The sequence below is a fragment of the Azolla caroliniana genome, unplaced genomic scaffold, assembly GCF_043228905.1.
Source record: "Azolla caroliniana isolate FFs.n. ecotype wild unplaced genomic scaffold, voAzoCaro1.0.p SCAF_12, whole genome shotgun sequence".
Classification (NCBI taxonomy): domain Eukaryota; kingdom Viridiplantae; phylum Streptophyta; class Polypodiopsida; order Salviniales; family Salviniaceae; genus Azolla; species Azolla caroliniana.
In genome coordinates, this window is record NW_028230447.1 from 5641262 (window position 1) to 5664017 (window position 22756).

General features: G+C 37.8%; 3 protein-coding genes across 7 annotated transcripts; 1 reads left to right on the top strand and 2 right to left on the bottom strand.

Annotated features, from left to right (window-relative positions):
* Positions 1-789: 789 nt before the first annotated feature.
* LOC147856945 (uncharacterized) lies at positions 790-2692 on the bottom strand. Its single transcript, XM_087328613.1, has 4 exons — positions 1970-2692; positions 1718-1836; positions 1510-1614; positions 790-1389 (listed from the first exon to the last, which is right to left on the bottom strand). The coding sequence occupies exons 1-4, from the start codon at positions 2285-2287 to the stop codon at positions 1020-1022; spliced, it is 912 nt and encodes a 303-aa protein (XP_087184739.1). The 5' UTR covers positions 2288-2692; the 3' UTR covers positions 790-1019.
* Positions 2693-5663: 2971 nt separating this feature from the next.
* On the bottom strand, positions 5664-13217 carry LOC147856946 (DNAJ heat shock N-terminal domain-containing protein). Of its 3 annotated transcripts, XM_087328609.1 has the most exons (11): positions 12681-13202; positions 8729-9078; positions 8425-8502; positions 7997-8099; positions 7810-7898; positions 7329-7440; positions 7168-7221; positions 6966-7014; positions 6718-6809; positions 6209-6324; positions 5664-6121 (listed from the first exon to the last, which is right to left on the bottom strand). In XM_087328609.1, the coding sequence occupies exons 1-11, from the start codon at positions 13176-13178 to the stop codon at positions 5764-5766; spliced, it is 1899 nt and encodes a 632-aa protein (XP_087184735.1). In that variant the 5' UTR covers positions 13179-13202; the 3' UTR covers positions 5664-5763. The 3 variants fall into 3 exon arrangements, 2 of the variants coding, with proteins under 2 accessions (XP_087184735.1, XP_087184736.1); XM_087328610.1 differs by lacking the exon at positions 12681-13202 and having other exon boundaries at positions 8729-9084; XR_015530613.1 differs by lacking the exons at positions 5664-6121; positions 6209-6324 and having other exon boundaries at positions 6775-6809; positions 7838-7898; positions 12681-13217.
* Positions 13218-15289: 2072 nt separating this feature from the next.
* On the top strand, positions 15290-19276 carry LOC147856947 (zinc finger CCCH domain-containing protein 14-like). 3 transcript variants are annotated; one of them, XM_087328528.1, is made up of 4 exons: positions 15290-15598; positions 17718-17769; positions 17877-18665; positions 18767-19276. In XM_087328528.1, exons 1-4 carry the CDS (start codon positions 15520-15522, stop codon positions 18864-18866), a joined length of 1020 nt encoding a protein of 339 aa, XP_087184654.1. In that variant the 5' UTR covers positions 15290-15519; the 3' UTR covers positions 18867-19276. The 3 variants fall into 3 exon arrangements, with proteins under 3 accessions (XP_087184654.1, XP_087184652.1, XP_087184653.1); XM_087328527.1 differs by having other exon boundaries at positions 15313-15598; positions 17877-18202; positions 18299-19276; XM_087328526.1 differs by having other exon boundaries at positions 15303-15598; positions 17877-19276.
* Positions 19277-22756: the final 3480 nt, after the last annotated feature.

The following is a 22756-nucleotide window of genomic DNA, read 5'->3' on the forward strand; positions in this document are numbered from 1 at the left end:
ACACCCACCACCAATAAGATCCTCATTATTATTGGGACAACATGCGTTTCTGAATTGATGGGGGTATTGGCAGAAATATCATAAACTCATGCTACCTTGCAGCAATATCAAAAACCACAGGCATTCCAAGGCTTTTTCCTATTAATGAGCGGTTTACAAATGCTTTTATTTGACTCAATTTCTCCTCACTTTTAGGGTTGCATCATTCACAACTCCATTTGCATTTATGTATGTGAGGATTACTTTCCTTCCCCTTTCACCATCATGCTTGGAGTATATATATTGTAGCTGACAGGACCAACCACCCACCAGGATATGCTTGAAAATCCATCCAAACAATAATCAAACTACTAGTATAACACCATAACTGGCATAAACCACAATACATGATTGTGAATATGAACATTGTGATGATATCACAAAAAGATGAACACATACCAAAAGGTGCTATCACGCTAGAAGATAATCCATTCAAACAATAATCAAACTACTGGTATAACACCAGAACTGCCATAAACCACCCTTCACAATTGTGAAGATAAAGATTTTGATGATATCACAAAACATGAACACATACCAAAACACGCTATCTACAGCACGCACATTTCAAAAGCTGAATATATACAAGAGCTTATTACATAGAATTCACATTTCAAAAGCTGAACACAAACAAAATGTTTCTGCACAGAATTCATAAATCAACGGGGAAGTAAACAACGAAACTACTAGTCTTAAATGTCAGGTTTTGAAACTGCGGAATTCACTGGTCCATATACGTACAATAATTCCTTGTCTAAACACTATCAAATTAAACACAAACACATAAAGTGGTACTTGGACATTATTTACTTTTTGGTTCACTTTCTTTATTCAGCAGTCCAAAAATTTGTTTCTTTATGCAACTTTACTGTTCTTCAAAGTTTTGGCTGGCATCTTGCGAAATGTTGTACTTAATCCGAATTTTTTGGGCCTTCTCCTTGTTTATTTCCAGTGGCACACTTCATCTACTATCTCCTGAATTATGTTTTACTTTTGGCCACCATCTTATCGATCTGTTGACGCTTTTGAGCTCTAAGAGCACGCCGACCAACAGGTTCTTTCGCTGGTTCTTTGCCCTTACCTTGGCTCGATGAACTTCCACCACTAGTAGAATCAACAACTTGTCGAACACCAATCGGCCTCGCCTCTCTACGGCCTCCACGAACATACCCCGTGTCACCCCACCTTCTATTACCTAGGCGTACATTTGTTGGGTAGTAGCACTCTTCATACACATCATAGTCATCTTGATAATCATCTTGTTCTTCCACATCTTCAATGATCAAGGGCTTAAACCAAAAGGCCCTTAAAAGAAGACACACACTTTCCTCGAACATGTAGTCAGAAATCCTATAGATATGGAGTACATATGGCAAGATTCAAAACAAAAAACAGTTAAGACAAGTTACAACAAAAAGAGCCACTCTTATAGTCATTGTAAAATGTAGATGTTTATCAATTTGAACTTACTTCCCGTCCAATGCTTTGTATACATAAAGGAAAGAGAAAGGGAGCCTGCACTGGGGGCACCATGGTTCCTTCTTGTAGGATGCCCAACGTAGAATGCAAGTTACACTGCAGTATACAGAAGAAAAGAAAAGGAAAAAACATCTTTTAAAATCCTGATTACCCCTCTTTAAACAAGAGAATAGCATGATAAATTGCTAATAAAGTTTACCAATATGTATGTTCACACCCTTTGACCTGTGCAATTTCTTGCATCTTTATTCGATCATGACATATAGCACAGATCTCATCTTTCTTGTTTAGATTCATCCCAGGTAAGTCCTTTCCATCCTGTAAATCAAGAATTCAATCACTCACTTCATGGCATTGAAGACCATCGATAAAATCAAATTTGATCACACTATACACAACATTATCATTTTCAAAGTGAAATTTCGTTTGCAAACAGTATTTGAACACATACCAGGTATTCATTTTCGTGGTCGACTTTCTCTCCTATACCCATGCTATGAAAACACTTGCACACTTCATCTTCATTAACCATACTTGCTTCTGGATGAAAGTGTTTTTCATCAGATATATGAAGATCAGTGTCCAAAGCAATCCCTTTCTCACGCTCTTGATGGGCTCTGTTGTTTACAAGACCCTCAGGTTTCAAATCTTCCATATCAGATGCCACAGAGCGAGCAATCTTCACACAATCAGATACAGCGGCATGCAGATTCTCAAATTTTGTCGCATTTGCAAATGTAGTATCCATAATGGGATTATCGCCTTCCATATCGTGACTATATTTGAAGATTGGGATACCTCACCACTTGGAACAGAACTCCTTTTTAATTCCCTTTTTCTCTTTCAACCTCCACCTTTGTCTCTAAGGATCGAAAAGGGTCGAGCAAATGGGCTCTTTTCTTCACAAATACTTGATCTTATTCTAACATTAGTACCTTTGTATAGACTCTCCCACCAAGTGGTGAGGTTTGAGTCCCAACACTGACCTACCACTACTACTACTACGACTAAAGCGTAAAAGTCAAATAGGTTGAACAGCATGGCAGGCTAATTTTTCTCTAAACCCCACAATCTTTGATCAAATTCCATTAATGGCTTTTGCAGGTCATGCAAAAAAATGAAGGGAGAAGAACCGCCCAGTTACTGTAAAAAAAAGAAACAAGAAAACAAAAAGAAGACCTGAGTTACTTCTTCCAAACCCTAGTTGTTCTTCAGTGCTAAGCAAAGAAACATGCTAAAGGAAAGAAAATAAAGATACCAGAGTACTAATTTTTCATCATCGCAAAATGAGACTGCAGAGAAGGAGCATATGAAGGAAAATTCAAACACAATGCACATATTTTTTTCCTTCCAAAACTAGATTTCCTTCTTGAAGAGATAATCGTGCAGAAAAGGAAGATGTAAAAAAAAAACAGAGATCAAGCATAAAATTGCTGTTTTCCAAAACCCCAGTTTTCCGTTCTAGTGCAATTATAATGTGGAATAGAAACGCTTCAAGATAAGAAACACAATAAAAGAGCCAAGTATTTACTGAGTCCAGCCCCTTAATTTTATGCCAGCTAAGAAGCCACCATGCAGAACAGGAATAGAACAGATACAAAGAAAAACTTTCAGAACAGTTAATTTTTCTTCCTGATAACAGATTATATTGTGCAGAAAAGAAACATGTAAAGAAAGCGCATTACGGCTACCAAACCCTGCTTCATCCCATGTTTGTGTGGTAAGCATAACAAAGAGCATACGTAAAGCGTGCATTTATCTTCCCGAATAACTTAGCTTTTCTTCTTGATAAGACGGTTTGTGCAGAAAAGAACCGAAACAAAGCACAAATTTACTGATTCCAAATCTTATGTTTTTCGTCCTACCAAAAAAAAAAAAAATCCTCCGCGGAACAAAATAAAAATAAAAATTTCAAGTAAAATCAGAACAGGTATCAAGCATGACGTTTTTTCGTTTTCGAAAAGACCCTAATTTTCTCTTCCTCGCCTTCCTTCCCGGACTGTGCGGGAAAAGGAGAATGTAAGAAAAGAGCAAGGGAGAAAGGCCATACCTTTAAAGATCTGAAACTGTAATGTCTTCCTCTCTTTCTCTCTCTCTCCTTCCTCGGTGTAGAAATTCTTCTTCAGAGTTTTTCCTTAGGTTTCCGGAGAATTTCCGTGTGGGGGAAAGAAGCGAACAGATCGGGGGGAGGGGGAGGGGCAGAAAGAGAGCAGAGATGGAGGCCACAGACGGCGAAGAGACGGCCACAGACGGCGATCGACGGCGGGCAGTCTGTCTATCTCTGTCTGTCTGTCTGTCTGTCTGATTGTTCGCGATCCACAAGAAGCAGAGCAAACAGAAAGAAGAAGAAGAAGAGGAAGAGGAAGAGGAAGAAAAATGACTGTATTTTTCTGACCCTATAGTTTTCCGAAATTCGGATTCTGTCCCTTTTCCTCTCTCTCTCTGTCTCTCTCTCTCTCTCTCTGCCCTTTTCAAGAGCTTTTTTATTTTGAAACTAGTTAAAACACACATACATATACACCACTAAATTAAGAAGATAAGACTGCCTCCTCTGAGCTCTCCTCATTCATTCAAGTTTCAACTACAATAGCATCTTCTCGAAATAGCGAATAATCGACCGCCCTGCCCTGCTCCGGGGAAAAAACAAAAAAAAAAAAGCCTCCTGTTTTCTGGCCTTTGCTCTTTATCCACGGGGCTCTTCTTCTTCTCTCGTCTCTTCCATCCCTGTTCAGACTCGGTTAAGTAGAGAAATACGGGCAATCACAACCACCCTTGCTTCCTCGGCCTCACTCATTATTCCTCCTCCTTACTTAGTGTCTCTTCATTTCTTCTCCCTCGGTGTACATCAATCGGCCAATGACCATCCGTCCGATCCGCACCCCCTTTCTCTCGTGAAGGACGACGGCCGAACAACTTCTTCTTCCGTGCTCTCGCCTCCTAGGATCAGAAAGAAATGAAAAAAAAGAAAAAAAAGAAAAAAACAAGAAAATGCACGTGTCTCGCCCCCCCATCTGTTTTGCCTCTTTTTTTCTTCGTCCGTATGCAAATGGTTTATTCTTTCTCGTGTGTGGAATGATTCCCTTGATGTTTGTTAGTTCTACAATTTAAAAATTTCATATGTAAAAGGATGGTCTATACAACAACGACGCTTTTGTTGTATGAGTGCAGTTATGTGTGGTCCCATAGTTTCACAAAACTATGTTTTTAGCTATTTTTTTCTATAGTTCGTTAACTTTTTACTAGTTTTTATTTTCTACGAGTGCTATTGCTTTATTCCATTGATTTCAATTCATTGTGCTATTGCATTATTCTATTGTTTCATCAATTAATTGTCTTCTGCAAGTAAACCCAACAAGAATATGAGAATGATTCAACTTCCACTTAATTGTGTTGTTTCATTGTGTTGTCTGTCCTAAATGGAGAAGATGAAATTCTCTACATGTTTGAGTGGTGTCATGCTCTAACGCTATTTGTGCCTCATTGGTTTGATTCTCACCGTCACATTTGATCACCCAAGAAGCTAGTTGTAAAGAATATCATGCAATGGAAAGGAAACCTCAACATCCATAATTCGTCTTGCATCGGTAGGCCTTTTGACACAATACTTGGTACAAGTATGGTCATGGCGTTTTCTTGAAGCTCATTTTGCCCTTTGGCATTCAAGACATTAGCACCATACGTTCAATTTCTCCCTCTTCACCCACATGTCACATAAAGACTATTGTTCTGCATTTTATTAGTCCATATCCAAATGAACACATGCTAGGATTAGGAGACATAAAAATGCCCTTGTGCTCCATCCACAATATGTTTAAAAAAAATTACAGCAGCTAAGAGCAACTTCCATGTCCTTTTCTTTTAAATACTGATTGAATGACAAGGAGCTACATGGGAGTGGAAATCTCATGTACAGTTCTGTATACTGACACTCTAAGCGACTCATATGCCACCTACCTCTCCCTGACTTGAGTAAAACTAGAGTTTTGTATCGGACGCCCTTTTTTTACTTTCTCAAGTTCCTACATAAACTCTTGAATTACATTAGAGAACCTTCAAATTTGCACCATCACCAACAGTTATAGTCAAAGCTCACAATACGGTCATAATAAATATAATATACACTGGATAAAAGCACACTCAGGAACTTATGAAGAATATTGTTTTAACAACAACTGCACAAGTTCATTCAATCTTTTGTGTTACAATACCAAGCCTTCCCAAAGCAAGTATATATCCATGTAGGTATCAAAGGAAGCTCCGTTCCGTAGAAGAAGACAAGAATCTGGAAGTTAAACCTTCAACCATACTTTTCTTGTCCAAATTTACACTTTTTCTACCTGCCACTAAGTCCTTTTCTCGATCCCAAGGCTTCCAAGGATGAGCTTCAGTCCATTCAGGTGGTGCTGGCGTTGATACTTCTTTCTTCTTTTCTTTCTTAACTTTCTTTGACCGTTCAGCTTGGTGCTTTTCAACTAGCGAGGTCGCACGTTTTACAGTGTTAAATTGATCGATAATATCTGCTGCCTCAGGGTCACGATTGTTGGTATGTCTACCATCCTCCATACCTGATGTCAGGGATGCTTGGTTGTATGCTTCCAAGTACCTTCAAGTGAGGAGGAAAAGTTTCAAACACATAACACATAATGTTTTGCAAAGAACTCCACTTGCATAATAAATTGATTTTACTTACGCCATCTTTGCTTTCTGAGCCTTTTCTAAAGGAGTGTCCGTCCATACACTTGTATCACCTCTGCCACTTTTAGTGGATTTGCTAAAAAACGTGGATTGCATCGATGCTACACCAGGCTGAAAAGCTTCAAAGTTGCAATCAGGTTGCAGAATATGATTGGAAAGACATTTTGGAATTCAACATTGCAAACAAAGACCTATAGAAAAAAAAGCTGATCGAAATGGCATGCTACTGTGAAATGGGAATGCAAAATACAGGCCAACGGCTTATATATAGAGCTTTATAACATCAAATTCAGTGGGCCTTTAAAGATTGGGTTCACCATAGACAAGTAATTCATGTTGAAATCTAACAATAAATACACATCAGATCATATATAAAACAATCCACTAAAACCCAACAATATGTGAACTACTACTGAGAATAACATATTTTTAAGAGATGTTACGAAATGGATTTCTGAAAAAGCACCAAACCTAGACACTCTGATATTCCATCTTGTAGGTTACCTTTCTTTCAGGAGGTAGTTCTGTCATCCATTCGTCCCGAGTAAGTGGTTTTGGAGGATCCAAAAATTCCTCATCACCAGGTAAGGATTCACCTGAAAGTAAGAAAAAGGTAATGACATCGATGAGATAGTAAAACACAAACCATGCAACAAAAGATAATGGCATCGCTGAATAACACAAGTGCGAGAAAAAGATCACATAAACAAAATCTCTCTCCCTCCTCGAGCGGAAAGTTGTAAAATAAAAACCTCGTAGTTTACGCCATTGAGCTGCTTCTCTTTTTGCCTTCTGTTCAGCCTGCAGAAGCATAACTTAAATCAAAACAAGTTGCCTGAAGGTCAATTTATAATAGTAATGCATTTTACTTAAATACATTTATCCAGTAACCGAAATTAGTATAAGAGCATCCCTCAAATTTGAGAAAAAGAGGAATTTTACAGTCAAAAATACCTCAAATTCTTCCCTTGTCTCTTTGTCCTCAACCTCTTTATCAATTATAGAGCGCTGCACAAACAAAAGCAGGCAAATGTAAGTTAAAGCAATACGTTAATTCAGAATGTGTGTAATGACTTGTGACAACTCATTATACAGGAACAGATTTGTCAACTCACCTTTATGGGATCTTGAAGATCTTTGAAGGCTTTATTGAGTGCTGTGAATGCTTCATGTGCTCGAGGATGTGTACATTTGTCTGGATGTACCAGCAGCGATAGTTTCCAATACCTGCAGTGGAAAATTTTAGCACTAATTGTTACTAGAGAAACAATATTGAAAAAACTATATTTGTTTAGCTCATAATGGCTTTTAGTATGTCTTTGTAAAAGTAAAATAGTATGACAAACATCGGAATGAACTCAAATTTTCTTAAAATAACATATGCCATTAAGCTTCTATGTGGATGATAAGCAAAATCAGCAGTAAATATCTCAGCTGTAAAACTAAACAAGTTAATGTCATACTCAAGAATAACAAAATCAGACACGTTTAACTCAATTGAACCCTTAATACCCCTGACATAAATTTCTGTAGGTGGCCTTACTAGATGAACAATCTCAATAAAAAAACATGCATTTTACGAGCCAAAAACTGCACCGTTTCTTTAATAATTCAGGCGTCGTACCAACCCTGAGACCAAGCAGTTCATAAGCATTCCCAACATCAGGTGCTAAGATCCTTTCAACCTACAGCATGAATGATCATACAAGTAAAACTACATGTTAGTTGCATCAAATCTCTCAAAGGAAATAGAAAAGAAAAAGCAAAAACAATGATAACACACTTCTTCAAAACGCTCAGCTTCATTTGCAGACTCTGCCTCTGCAACTGCTGCAGGCGGTGGAGGACCAACCATTGGAATTTGTTCAAGCTCTTCTTCGGCTGCCCTGCAAATCACTATGCTAATTAGAATATGGTGAGTTTTAGAGAAAAACTCCAGACTGCTACTGAGATTTTTTATATTTCCCCAAATGCAATTGGTCAACCCCCTGAAAAGCAAGATTATATCCATTTTTTGAATAGGTATAGAATCATGCTTCCTTTTTTAACAATTATATGTGCTACTTTCATCACCTTCGTTCTCTCTTTCAGGGGTTAGCCACGAGCTTAGAGGAAATAATGAAAGGTCAGGTGCATTCAAAGGATCTAAAGAAATGCTCAAAGGTTTTCCCTAAGTTTGGATTGTTCGATGAAAATGTTTGAATTGCTCACCTTAACGTTGACCCTGCCTCAGTTAACCTAGCTGCAGCCTCTAGCATCTCTGCAGATGGCATTGATGGGCCCAAAATTCTGCATTCATTGAACAAGTTTCTTTCATTTCCTAAAATTTTCAGATCTAACATATTCAGCATACTAAAACTTTCTTTTGCCCTTGGAAAAATACCACAAATTGTTATAACTTATATGACATGATGCACAACAATAGTACATGCACATCAAGGTATACTGAATCTCTTATAGAATTAAACTAATGGAACTTAAACAAAGTCATCTAATGACCGTAAATTTATCTTACCTTCTTATTTTAGGATAAGGAATCTCTTCAACAACTTGTGATCCTCTATCATGAAGTCCAGATTTCTTGGAATCTTGTTCAGCATTTTCATATTCATCTTTACCTTGTTGTCTCTTGTTCTCCTGCTGTGGCATACTGCACTCTTTGTCCAAGGCAATAGAGTCGATTACAAAAAGTTGTCCAAGAACGTCCATTATTTTCTGAGATGAGCTTTCAGGAAGTAAAAAAAGCCCTTCAGATGATCTATGTAGACGAAGAGCTCGAAATAACTCCCGCAAATAGCCTGAAATATCCTTATCCTCCAGCCCACTTATATCAACAGCTTGCCCATCATCAAGCATCCTCAATAGCTGCATTTAAGTTTAAATAAATATTTTTTAAGAGGAGAGCAAAAATTGCAGTGATATTGAAACAACAGCACGTGATGTAGACAATCCCCGTCTTCCTCTTCCTCTCCCACCTTTTCTCTCTCTCTTTATATATTTCATTGAAAGACAACAGTGATGAGCTTTATGTTTCAAAAAGTTACCTCTTTGAAGTTTTTTCTTACATAGGGCTACCTACAGTTTTGAGATACTGACACTCGAATGTTAGTGCAATGCTCAACATGTTAGGACCATTTTCAACAACTCCACCAAAGCAGAGCTTGACTATTTGCCAACTTTGATGACCCAGATCATCGTCTCGTGCACAAGACTGCAATGGGTAATGTATGCAGTTATTAATCTCTATAATTTCCAACGAAAATGGCAGATGTTTAAGCCATAGCTGAGCATTTGGTCCTGTGGAGCTTCTGAGAATGCAGTATTGGACTTTCCATTCTATATGCTCACACATGTCACCAACATGTTAGGTGTCCACAAATAACTATGGGTATTGAATACAAAACACTATGGTATTGATTCCTGGATTTAATCCTCAATAGGAGAACCACCAAGGGACTACCTCTCTTGTTATCATTCCACTGTATATTGATTCCTGGATTTTATCCCCAATAGGAGAACCACCGAGGGACTACCTCTCTTGCTATCATTCCACTGCAATTTTTGCCCCTAGCTGAGCTCATTTCCCCTTCATCCTTTGTGTTTGTCAGCCCACCTCTTGGACCAAAATTCCTTCTATATAATTCCAACCATAGATTGACATATTCGCATTCGTGGGGTTTCCCATTCGAATGCAAACGAATACGAATACGAATGGGTGGACAAGTATTCGTTTAAACCCAAAAAAAAAAAGTACATGAACTTATCTTTTTTAATTTCTTAGGAAAAAAAAAAGGAACTTGACAATAAATAGGGATAATAAAAGAGGGACTTGATACTACTCAATTTTTATAATAAATGTGTAACTTATAACTATAAGTATTCGTTTTATTTTTAGTAAATAAATAAAATAAAAATAAAGGTCCATTAATTTTTCACTTTTTATTCCCTCAATTTATGGATATTTTTATCTTGACATTAAAAATAGGACTTGAAAGCTCACACTAATCATATTTTTATAATAAATATAAAAATATTTATTTTTAAAAAATTAATTAATTAATTAGTTAATTAAAATAAGTTTCATAAACTCTCCTGAAGGCTGACACTATAATCAATTAATGAATAATTGTTCTTTTTTTGGTAAAATAAATTTATTTAAATAAAAAAATGAATTTATTTATTTATTATGTTTATTTTGCAAAACAAATGGTTTTATAATATTCTTGGGGCGATTACGTATTCTCAAATATTACGAATATCACGCATAAAGAATATCATGAATATCACGCATGTGTCAATCTATGATTCCAACCATAGCATGAACCATACATGCATTTGAGTATGTATCGATCATTCGAGTATGGTAAATACCATACTTTTGTATTCATTATTTACTATTAGGTAAAACTTTTTAATGTAAAAAAGTGAGAAAAAATAAAATAAAAACATAAAAAAAAAACATAAGTATGTTTTCATAACATACACATTTGCAAACGTATGAAAACGAATGTTTGAGCAGAAGAATGCAAATATTATGTTCTATGTTTCCATAAGTATGTTTTCATAACATACACATTTGCAAACGTATGAAAACGAATGTTTGAGCAGAAGAATGCAAATATTATGTTCTATGTTTCCAACTGCGCTTCCATTTTATCTAACTCCATTCAATTATTGTCTCTACCTTGATTTGAGCACCACTTGCACATAACGGGGACCAAAACACCTATAGAAATCAAAGAGATAGTTCATAATTATCATGACCATCCTTAGTCCCCGTGACTAAGATCTCTTATGTTCATGCTCTATTCAACAAAAGCTTGAAACTCATGGAAAGCTTACTCTGGGCACAGATGGACAAGTTAAGAAAGGACACTTGATCTCACAAAAGGCAAAAGTAGAACAAGCGAACTTTCTCAGAAGTATGAGATTTTAGAAACCTGAGCTTCATATGAACACATGACAAACACAATCTCCTATGAACTTGTGACAACTCATACTACTGAATGCTGGAAAATGGGTTCTCTACCATGACAAGAAATCGATAATGTACGCCTTTCATCATGTGGCACCATGTTGAATGCTAGATGAACTCTATAGCAATAGTCATTTGTAATCCTAGATTCAGTGATATGCATAAAAATATAGATAAATTATTTAAACGCATTGGCCTCTCTTTATGTCTGCGTTGCATCCCCACAAGAAAATAAATACTATTGATGGATTCATTGTCTCTTGCTTACCCACTCAATCCATATGTTCCACACGCTTTGCAACATGATCGGATAACTCCATATCCCCTTCATAGTTAGTGATTCTAACAAATTGACTGCCTAAAGAGAGCCAGGGGATATCACTTGTATTACAATTGGAAGGAAATGAATGGCCCATCATTGTTCCCTAAACTATGAGATGAGAAGCAAATGTCACACTCTCTATTGACGTGGGTTTGGCCAATTCTACAGCATATGAGATGTTTTGGGATTCCTAATCAAAGAGAACAATAAAATACAGGATACTCACGGCCCAATTTTAGTCTCATTGAGAAAATATTCTCATAATTAGGTTTGTAACGTTCTAACCATGTGAGTAGATTAGCACGTGGGCTTCACATAGTATATTCATTCCATTTATTATTCTCGTAGATGAGGGCTGAGGCAATCTTTTCCATTGTGATCTCTGATTGGATCTCACAAGACATTTGAGACTGTAAGAGAGATTAATAAACATATCTCTCTCAATCACAATCATGCACCTCCTCTACATAACTCCCTCTCTCTTTCCCCCCCACCATGAATCCATGATGTAGGCACATTAGCTTCTTTGTGTAGCATTTTGGTGATCTGTAAAGGAATATGCTGGATATTTGATGTATCAGCTGTGGGCTCCATATGTTGAATTCATCCCACACTTGATGTCATATAGCATCATTGAGAGCATTTCTGAGCTTATCCACACATATTCTACATCCTAGATATGCGATATTTTGTACATTGTATCCTCTGCATTACTTGTACCATGGTTCCCTGTATCAGTGTACTTTCATCACAGCCGAGTTTTGTTGGGAAGCTATCAATTCAATTTAATTTCGCTTCATTTTTCCAGACTTCTATAGGTTCATATGGACTACCTTTTTGTTTCATAGGTCACTTCAGCCTCTTGCAGTTGTAATCCAGGAAATTATCACGCACACCAAAGGTGTGGCCATCACTTTGGAGGTCTCTACAACTTGAGTTTGCCCATTTTGGACATCTTTCCAAGGCAGAAATTTCTGTCCATCTTAACTCAAGATGTTTAAGTGCTTAATTAACAAGAGCATTTAGAGCTCTTGGAAGTTCACTAATTTAGTTACATTTACTTTGATTTGATGTTTCCAAAGGAACACGACAACATTTCAAGTTCAGTCTCATAGGTCAATTTTTGCCTGTCCTAATTATCCATATATATCTCAAAAAATATTACCATACCTGTTCCAAATCGCTTTTCAGCCCGGGATATTTGGACAAAATCATAGATGCAACCTCCATCGGGCTATGCACATCTCCGCCTTTCGCATCCTTCTCTTCCCTCTGCTTTCCATGTCGATCCCTCTTCTTCGACAAGATTCCATTACTACTGCTATGCTTCTTCCTCTTCTTCTTCATCTTATGCTCTTTGTCGCGACTCTCACTCTTCTCCCCATCTTCTCGTCTCCTGTGTCCTCTTCTTTTTCTTCTTCGCGAAGCATACTCACCATCATCGTCATCATCATCAGAAGAAGAAGAAGAGATCAAAGAATCTTCGATATGTTTCTTTGCGTGCTTTCTAGGGTTCCGTCTCTCTCCATCGGCCGAGGAATCCTCACTTTCTTCTGATGGAGAACAATAAGGAGAAGAGGAAGAAGAAACCGAGTGTCTTCTCCTTCTGCTGCTGCTATGTTTTTTCTTCTCTTTCCTGCGATCCTGTCTGTCCTTCTTCGACTTCATGATGCCGCAGCCGCCGTCTTCTTCTTCTTCTTCTCCTTCTTCTCCTTCTCCTTCTCCTTCTCCTCACTGAGGAAGGAAACAGAGGAATGGGAAATGTTAAAGGAGGTCCCATCCTTTAGAGAATTTATGTTTTTGACCTTATTTTTTAGTTCACTATTTTCTTACCGCTAAATTGGTTCTACTCCATATTGTTTCAACTTTCAATCACTTGTGTTTTTTTTTTGTTTTATCTCTCTTTTGTTCGCATCTGCCAAAACGTTATCACGTGAGATCGCGGCTTCCATTTACGTGATTGATGAAGCGCCCAACTCATCACTGATGAGCCCAATAGGACAACTCGTTTTTCTTTGTCAGAACCAGTTGTTTCTATATCGAAAACGGGATGCGTGTGTGGTGATCTATTATTACCTTGGAGCACCTTAGCCCCCACCCATTTGGTGCGGTCATTAGTCGTGAGGATGATATTGTTTCACACATATACTAGGGTGAAAGGGCTTGCAAAGCCCAATGCCCACTTTTGTCATGGATGGAGCATGCAAACCTTTTGTTCTTAGTTGCCTAGCCGTCAACACCTCTTGCACACCTCATTTTATATGTGGGTGTCTCTTTTACAATGTAAGACACCATAGCCTCTCTTTTATGTTTTTCAGTAGTTATTTCACCTACATAATGACCACCCTGGATCTGGTTATGTACCCCTTGCATTATGCGATGTTTCTCGCGTTAAATGACCCCCTAATACAATATTCCAATGGGTGAACCCAAGTATAGTATTACGTCATCCTTGCTCTCGAATGATGGAAAATAGGGACCACAAAACACAATGAATGATTGGCCCAAGCTAGTTTGTGAATGCATGAGTAAGGGTATGTAGTTTTTTTGCTTGCTTCGCATCACATTGCTTCGAGTTGATTTGATAGGTTGATGTTTTGTCGAGTTATGAGTTGAACTTGGCATTGGTCGCTTCTAGCTTGACACATACTATGATGTTGGCCTTGATGGTTTCTTTATGGACCTTTGAGATTACATTGAACTAGTTTGTTTGTAAATGTTGCAGGAGTGGTATTGTCGTCACAGTTGTGAGTGTCATCATTACGTGATGCTGCTTGATCGGCAATGTGTGGCATGGTCGATAGTGATGGATTAATGTTCCACATATTTGTATATTGTTTGGTCCATGCAATGAGACTCTTCTTCTATGGGCTTGCTCCTTTGTGGCATGCAAATGGAGGGAATTGTTTGAGTGTTGGATTTGTGCAATCGAGCAATGACCCATCATATGGGGCTCTTTAAAAATTTGAAATATTTATTGCTTAGAAGCTTCATTTGTTAGGTTGGTCCCAACTAAGGCTCTTACCATTAGGAAGAGATGCATTTAAATTGCGACCATCCTTGATCATTTCTACGCTATCAAATTCATGACCTAAAGAGGTCGTGCACAAAACATACATCGAACCACATCATAAAAAAAGAAACTCACGACGTACTCTAAATCAACCTCATTAGCCATAATAGTTGCGGGGCGAAGCGATTCCTAAAGTATATATTTAACACAATATTACAATTTATATTGTAAGTGGATCCTCTATAATAAACTCATCTTTACTTTTGGACAATTTCTTATTCTTCTTACTTCATGAATCATGATATTGCTTCAATGCAATAATAATGACCGGCAAACCAAAAGAACAGAAAAACACTTTGGAGTCCCATAGTATGAACCATACGCACATTCGCATTCGTGAATGTTTCAATCATTCGCGTAAGAAAAACACCCTCAAAGAATGATCAAAACCATACTTTTGGATTAACTATTTATTATGAGGTAAATAAGCCTAATAAATGGTAAAAAACAAAAGAAAACATTAAAAATTGGGAGAAAAAAAAACACAAGAAATGTTTGAATAACATTCGCATTCTTTTCCCAACGTAGGAAAACGAATGTTATGGTAGACGAACACGAATTTTACGTACTACGCTTTGGACAATTTACTATTCTTCTTCTTCTTCTTCTTCTTCTTCTTCTGTATGATACATACATAGTATATGCTTCATTGACCTAATAATCATTCTCTGTTTTTCTCTGTGCCCTAAACCCCACCTGTGCGAGCGTGCGTATCAGAGATTTGTTTCCGCGGGCGAGGGAGATCCGACAGAAACACAGAGGCCCCCCTCAGTCTTGAAAAACTCAGAGACAGATAGCCAGACTGCGTATCCTTGATCCTTTCTCCGTCGTCTGTGTTTCCGCGATTCGTCTTCCTTCACCTTTCCTTCTTCGTCCATCGTCCTTCTTTCATCTCCTTTTCGTCGTCTTCTTCTTCTTCTTCTTCTTCTCCTGCCGATGTTCGCCATGGAATCTGTGGTTGCACCAGATCGCAAAAGATCACGGCCTGATGCGGCCAATGGATATCACACTCCAGGTATTTGTTTCTGAGAAGCTACGGTTTCCCGGATTTGTGCCAGTTTCATGTTTCTCCCGAGTTTTGCCCTAATCTCACACGTATACTACCTTTGTCGTAATGCACGGCTTGTTTTCTGTGCTTGACGATGAATACACAGGGAAATTTCCCACAAGTATTGAGCTTTAAGTTACGTATATCTATGTGTGCGTTCTCATGTCCATGTGACTGTTATGTTTATTTATGTATTCTCAGAGAAGTTAGGGGCACATGGCTGCAAAAGTGTGCCTTTTTTTGCATGTATTTGCGAGTTTGTATGCCTGGTATGTATTTACTGAGAAGCTAGGGAGAAATGGCTGCAAAAATGTCTTTTTTTCTGGATGTATTTGCGAATTTGTATGCCTTGTATGTATTTAATGAGAAGTTAGGGAGAAATGGCTGCAAATTTGTGTCTTTTTTTCATGTATATGAATTTTTTAGGTATGTTTGCATGTTATGGTAAGTTAGGGGGAAAGGCTGCAAAAATTTATCTTTTTTTTCATTTATATGAGTTTGAAAGTCTACCTATGTATCTGACAAGAAGTTAGAGTGAACTGACTGCTAAAGTGTTGTTGTTTTGATGCGTCTGTGTATGGATTCACTAAGAAGTTAAGGTGAGGTGACTGTATGATTGTGTCTACTAGTTAGAGTGGAATGGTTGCAAAATTGTGGCATCTGGTTATGTGTATACAAGTCTGATTGATCAGAACACAAGCAATGTTTGAAGCAAGCAAGCATGTATATATTTATTTTCCCAAAAGTAGGACGAAATAGGTGCAAATTATTTGCTTTTGTTCTATATATATGAGTCCAATATGTCAGCGCATGTACTTTCCACAAAGCTGGAGTAAAGTAGTTGCAGACCATACTTTGTCTCATAGATTTAACTCTGATATTTCTGTGCATGTATTTTCCAAAAAGCTGGAGTGAAATAGTTGCGAATTATGCTATGTATATTTTTGAGTATAGCGATGTATGTCTTTTCTCTGAAGGTTAAGGCTGAGATTTGTGCATATAATGTCTTTATATGTGATGGTTTAATTATCTACTTATGGGTTCACTGAGAAGTTAGGAGGATATACATGAGCAACGTGTCTTGGTAACAAAACTAGCAAAACGATCTCCCCTCCAGAAAAAAAGGATAGAAGAAATAACAGAAAGTAAAAAAACATTTAAGGGCGTTTCTTGAATTTTAAGGTCTTCCAATATGTCTTATGATTTGCATTGAAGCTGACCCTATGTTTTAGTTTGGTGGTGGTTTGTGTATGTCTCTCTCTTAATTGTTTATATGAGAATTTTAAAGGCGTGATATTTTGCAATAACTTAATTGTGGTTTTTCTTACTCTTTTTGAACAGAAATTAGATTAACACCATGCCAATGTATTAAGAGATTTATATGTATTATATAGATACATGCATACATGTAAATATGTGCAAGCATTGTTGTATGCTTAAATATATGCATTAATGTATATACATATGTATGCGTTTATACATACTAAACTTCAGGCATTGTATATGGCTGTGAAACCTTAGACCCATTCTGGCAGAATAATCAGAACAGAAAGTTTTTGGAGATGTGCTTGATATATATCTCGATATGTAATTGTTTTTGAGAACAGATTTCAGGATCTGTAGCATGTCAAGTTATTTATCTCAACGCTGCCCTAGCTACACAACGGATGTTCCCTTATTTGCAATAAGAAATTCGTGTGAATACTGGCTATGTATGTGTTACGTAGCTATAATTCTACTCTCAGAGAAGTTAGGGTTTCTGTTTATTTAGCATAAAATGTTGTTTTGATTGTCCTAACTGCACACAGACATTCCACCTGTCAGAATCTAGTGTTTTTTTATTTGTGCCTGATGAAATAATAGGAGAAATGATTGCAAATAATTTATATGAGGCACCAAATGTTACTGCAATTTGCACAAAGTTCTTTCATTAGATATATTATGCCATATCCTCCTTTCTTTGTGAGAGAAATGAGCTCATCATGTTTTGACAGTAGACTGGAGTTTAGATGCATGATGAAAAAACCAGAGTTTGGTTTAAAATTGTGACAGAATATTGATGCCATTATGTTCTTGTCTTTTATAGGTGCTGCTGCATCCGGGCAAAGTGTGTCAAAGCCATGCTTGAAGTTCTTCAGGTTAGTTTGATGATGTGACATGAATACTTTTGCTGACGATTGTTTGAACAAAATGCCTTTTGGTGAGCCCTAATCTGTTGCATTTATTTTGCTTGGCAATCTCACAGTACATGTGGTTGTCCTTATGGAGAAGGATGCCATTTCTCTCATTATGTGCCCGGGGGGGTTTCTTCCTTTACAACAGGAATTGCCCTTAAAACAACAGTAAAAGCACCAAGTCTAAATGCGCAACCTTCCTTGGTTGCTCCCCATGTTGCTTCAACCACCCATTCGGCTAATGGGGGAGGCGGTGCTAATTTAGGAGGCTTTAAAAGTCGACTTTGTAAGCAATTTGGTACATCTGAGGGTTGCCGGTTCGGTGATAAATGCCATTTTGCTCATGGAGAGAGAGAGCTAAAGATTACAAGCAATGCCCACGTGGAAGCACCCAAAGGTATGGCTTCAAATGCTTTTGTTGCTTCCATCATGTTTGGGGAACCACCTAAAGGTATGGTTCCTAATGGAATTGTTTCCACTGTGATGGTCTCAGAGCCACCTAAAGGTATGGTTCCAAATGGTTACGGTGCTGCCATGATGGTCAGCGAGCCACCTAAAAGTATCGTTCAGAATGGCTATGTTGCTCCCATGATGGTTGGGGAACCACCTAAAGGTATCATTGCAAATGGAAGCTTTTCTATTCCAATGACCAGTAACCATCCTCCTGCAGTTATTCCTTTCCCTCGGGAGCCACCTCCACCGGGGATTGTTAGCTCTTCTTCGTCAATCGATAAAATCACCATTGACGCTGCCATGGCAGGGATAATTATTGGTAAGGGTGGTATGCATGCGAAAGAGATAAGTCGCATTACAGGAGCAAAGCTTGCGATTCGGGATCATGAGAGTGATCCTAACCTTAGGCATGTTGAGTTGGAAGGAACTTTTGATCAAATTAAATGTGCTAATCAGATGGTCCGAGATTTATTAATCAATAAGGACCCATTACCCCCCAAAAATGCAGGTTCAAATCCTCACAATTTCAAGACAAAGCTATGTCAAAATCATGCTCAAGGCACATGTACATTTGGAGAACGATGCCACTTTGCTCATGGAGATGCTGAATTGCGTAAACCTTCTTTACCAGCATGATTTAGTCTGTCTGTCTTAAAATGTGGTGGTTCAGGTGATGACTTTGTGGATTAACGTTTTTCGCATTTCTATTAAGTAAAAAGAACAAGGAAGTCACCTTCACATTTCTATTAAATCGTGAAGCCGAAAAGGAATCAATCACATGAGGAAAATCTAAAGAAGCTTCATATAAAAGGAAGTATTGTAATTTGTCAGAGCTTATGATGTGAAATGAACCTCAGAGGATGGCAACCTAACCCTTTCATTTCATCAAACTAATGGGAAAAATTTTCGATGTAGTTAACTACTTCAGTTTTTAAAATTTCCTAAATATATGGATGTAATGAAGACAAAAAAGAATGCACTCTGATCAATCTAAATGATGCGTGTCTGTTATATGTCATATCTTTAAATATGCATTCTGAGAATCTGCATGATTGTGTTAGCGTGCAAGTATCGGTTTCTGGACAAATGCACAAGAAAAGGAACATTTATTTTCTCTGATGTTTTTTGTATTTCCTGAAGAGGTATAAAATCATAAATATATAAATGCTTAGATTAGACAATCACATTCAGAGTTAAAACCATTTGTGATGACATGCTATTTTTATTCTTGATAGTGCATACAGTAGTTATATTGAACATACAGATGAAAAGTTTACACTGTTTGTGTATTTCTCTGTTTTCTGCTGCAGATAGTGCATTTTTTGTGTATATTGTTCAGCAGTTAAAACTAATTATAATGCGATATTTTGTCTTCAGTTCAAACCTATTTCTAATGACATGTATATGCGTCAGAATCTTCTTGCTTTCCATAATGCATAAATTGGTTTATAAATAGCAATAATTTTAAACTAATATGCCTCACTTATTTGTACTTTAGCTAGGTAGTCCATACACTTTGTGGGCATGTTTTCTTTCAGTTTTTAACCATGCAGGAGTAATAAGTAAATGACTTCTTTGTGAGAAGCTTTCCTTTGGGGGCTTGTCGGTGTAGCAATGCTGTTCAGGTAAAGGTTGCATCTGCGTTTGTTTTCAGATCCGTATTCTTTTGGAGTAAATAAGCTTGCCAAGCTCCAATGTAAATTAACTTACTCTTCTGGATTCTTTGGCCCACATTTTGCAAACAAATCCTCTCAGAAAGTCTTGTATCTTTGCAAGAGGCACATGGTTTCATTATCAAAGTTGGTTTTTGATATAATACTTCCACCAATGTTTAATCTTGGGTTTTATTTTATGAGCTTTGAGTCACGGTTTCAAACACATATTTTCTATATGTCCTTATATACCATAATTTGTAGCAAGTTCCGAGAGCGAGGTCATTCTTGATGATGTGTATTGTGTCAATATTGAAGAGCTGTTGGCTATAAGTCACCAGACTGATGTTTAAGTGTGCTTTAGATGGTTTTAATGACAATGATGTACGTTACTATGGGCTAGATATGTTATTATATTTTGATATGCCCAATGCCTTGGATCAATAATTCATGGAGATAAATGCTTCTATATTTAGGGGGCGATATATTTTATTATATTTGGATATGCCTGATGCCTTGGATCAAAATATAAAGAGTTCATGGAGATGAATGATTATATATTTAGGTCTGACTTGAGGTGTATCTATAATTGATTTGGGGAATTTAATTTGATCCATTCCAACTTCCAATCTTATCATAAATTTTTTTGTGAATAAGGAATTGTGTATTATCTCATTATTCAATTCTATGGAGTGAATCACAATCACATATTCAGAATGAATGTGTAAATTTTGAGTGAATAATGAGAGTGATAAGTGAGTTGGAAAGACCAAAGAGGTGGGAACAAAAATGGGGTCGATGTTGATTTATTACTAATTAATGGGGCAATTTGTAAGGAAACATATGGAAAAGCCAAAAGTGGGACTACTCTAGTGATGGTGCATAACTCTCGTTGTTGTGTGCTTGTTTGTGTGTATCTATCTATCTGCTTATGTGTATGCATATACATATACATGATAGATGCACACACAGATAAACACATGAACAAGAGTAAGTATCATCACTAGAGTAGGCCCCACTTTTGGCTTTTCCATATGATTCCTTACAAATTTCTCCATTAATTATTAATATATCAATCACTACCTCTACCCCATTTTTGTTCCCACCTCTTTGGTCTTTCCAACTATATATATATATATAGATTCTATTATCATTTTCAAAGTCAATCATGATCTATGAGACCAAATTGGTAAGTTTTTCAAATAAGCATTTGAAAGGTAGTGGCGACCCTTGATGTCCAAGAACTTTACTAATGAATCTCACAATGGAAAGTGCACATTGTGATTATCAGGGAATTTGTGCATGGATTGGGTTTGGTTTAAAATGTGTGGAAAGCATAGAAGTGATCCACTATCAAAGTATGATACTTATGTATGTCAAAGTGTGCATAGTTGATTGCTCTCATCACTTGTATCGTAATTGTGAGCTAGCGACTCTCAATGTTCAAGAATGAAGAGGAATGCACGGAATATTGCTCGGCCACAACCGAGTAGTAAATCACTTCTATAAGAATCAAACATAGAAATGGGAAGTGGAGAGTACACAAGAAAATGACACAAGATGTTTACGTGGAAAACCCTAATAGGGAAAAACTACGGGAGCCCACAAACTCTGAACTATCACTATGAAGAGAAGGGGTACAATCAGAGACTTGGAGGCAACGACCTCGAGCTCTGTTTCTTCGCACAGTGGTGGTTACAACCGAGTATCGCTATTTATCTCTCTCTCTCCCCCTCTCTCTCTATACAACTATTACAACAATATGACAACAACACAATCACACCTAAAGTGATTACCCTAAGTCATATGTATAGTTATATGAATTTAGGGCTATTTACAAATATAGACTCAATGGGCTTATTCAAGACATATTACAAATCTGTCTTCTCTTTTGGTTCTCACCGGGTCCACCGATTCGGTTTTCGGATCTCTTTTGGATCTCTTCTGGTTCTCATCGGCTCTCTTCTGGTTTCCGGATCTCTTCCTGTTCTCACCGGGTCCTCTTTATTCATCACCGGATCCCATCCGAAGAGACCGATTTCCCAACAATCTCCCCCTTCACTCTGGTATGGGATGTCTTGTAAGTCCGATCCGCTTTCGGCATGCGTCCAGCTTGTCGGGTGTCAGCACCTTGGTCAACATATCCGACTTGTTCTCCTCCGTGTGGATCTTCGTCAGCACGAACTCTCGATCTTCAACTCGCTCCCGGATCTAGTGGTACTTGTGCTGGATGTGCTTCGTTCTAGAATGGTATGCCGCGTTCTTTGCAAGGTGGATGGCACTTTGACTGTCGCAGTAGAGCTGGTATTCCTCTTGTAGGATCCCTAGCTCTTCGATGGAGTCCTTCATCCATAATATTTCCTTGCCGGCTTCCACGACTGCCATGTACTCTGCCTCCGTGGTTGACAACGAAACCGTCTTCTGCAGCCTCAACTACCATGAAACGACTCCCCCTGCATAGGTCATGACATATCCGGAAGTTGACAGGCTAATGTCCACATCAACCGACATATCTGAATCGGTAAATCCTTCCATGAGGGGTTTATCGGAGCCGAATTGAAGGCACATACTCGAAGTGCCCTTCAAGTACCGAAGTATCCATTTTACTGCATTCCAGTGCTCTTTTCTGGGGTTGGTCATGAATTGACGTACACACCACTCCAACTGCGTATCCAATATCCGGTCGAGTACACACCATTGCGTACATCAGGCTCCCGATCGCAGAGGCACATGGAATCTTCATCATATCCACCTTCTCTGCCTTTGTCTTCGGGCTTTGCTTACCGGATAATCTGCAGTTTGCCAGGAGTGTCGATCCGACCGGTTTTGCTTCTAACATGTTAAAT

Coding starts and splice junctions, on each gene's coding strand:
- LOC147856945 (XM_087328613.1), bottom strand. CDS start 2,287: ATGGAAGGCGATAATCCCATTATGGATACTACATTTGCAAATGCGACA. Junction 1,837..1,969: donor ACCACGAAAATGAATACCTG/GTATGTGTTCAA, acceptor CTTGATTTACAG/GATGGAAAGGACTTACCTGG. Junction 1,615..1,717: donor GGGTGTGAACATACATATTG/GTAAACTTTATT, acceptor TGTATACTGCAG/TGTAACTTGCATTCTACGTT.
- LOC147856946 (XM_087328609.1), bottom strand. CDS start 13,178: ATGAAGTCGAAGAAGGACAGACAGGATCGCAGGAAAGAGAAGAAAAAA. Junction 8,503..8,728: donor CCTTATCCTAAAATAAGAAG/GTAAGATAAATT, acceptor CAATGAATGCAG/AATTTTGGGCCCATCAATGC. Junction 7,015..7,167: donor AGACAAGGGAAGAATTTGAG/GTATTTTTGACT, acceptor ATGCTTCTGCAG/GCTGAACAGAAGGCAAAAAG.
- LOC147856947 (XM_087328526.1), top strand. CDS start 15,520: ATGTTCGCCATGGAATCTGTGGTTGCACCAGATCGCAAAAGATCACGG. Junction 15,599..17,717: donor CAATGGATATCACACTCCAG/GTATTTGTTTCT, acceptor TGTCTTTTATAG/GTGCTGCTGCATCCGGGCAA. Junction 17,770..17,876: donor CCATGCTTGAAGTTCTTCAG/GTTAGTTTGATG, acceptor GCAATCTCACAG/TACATGTGGTTGTCCTTATG.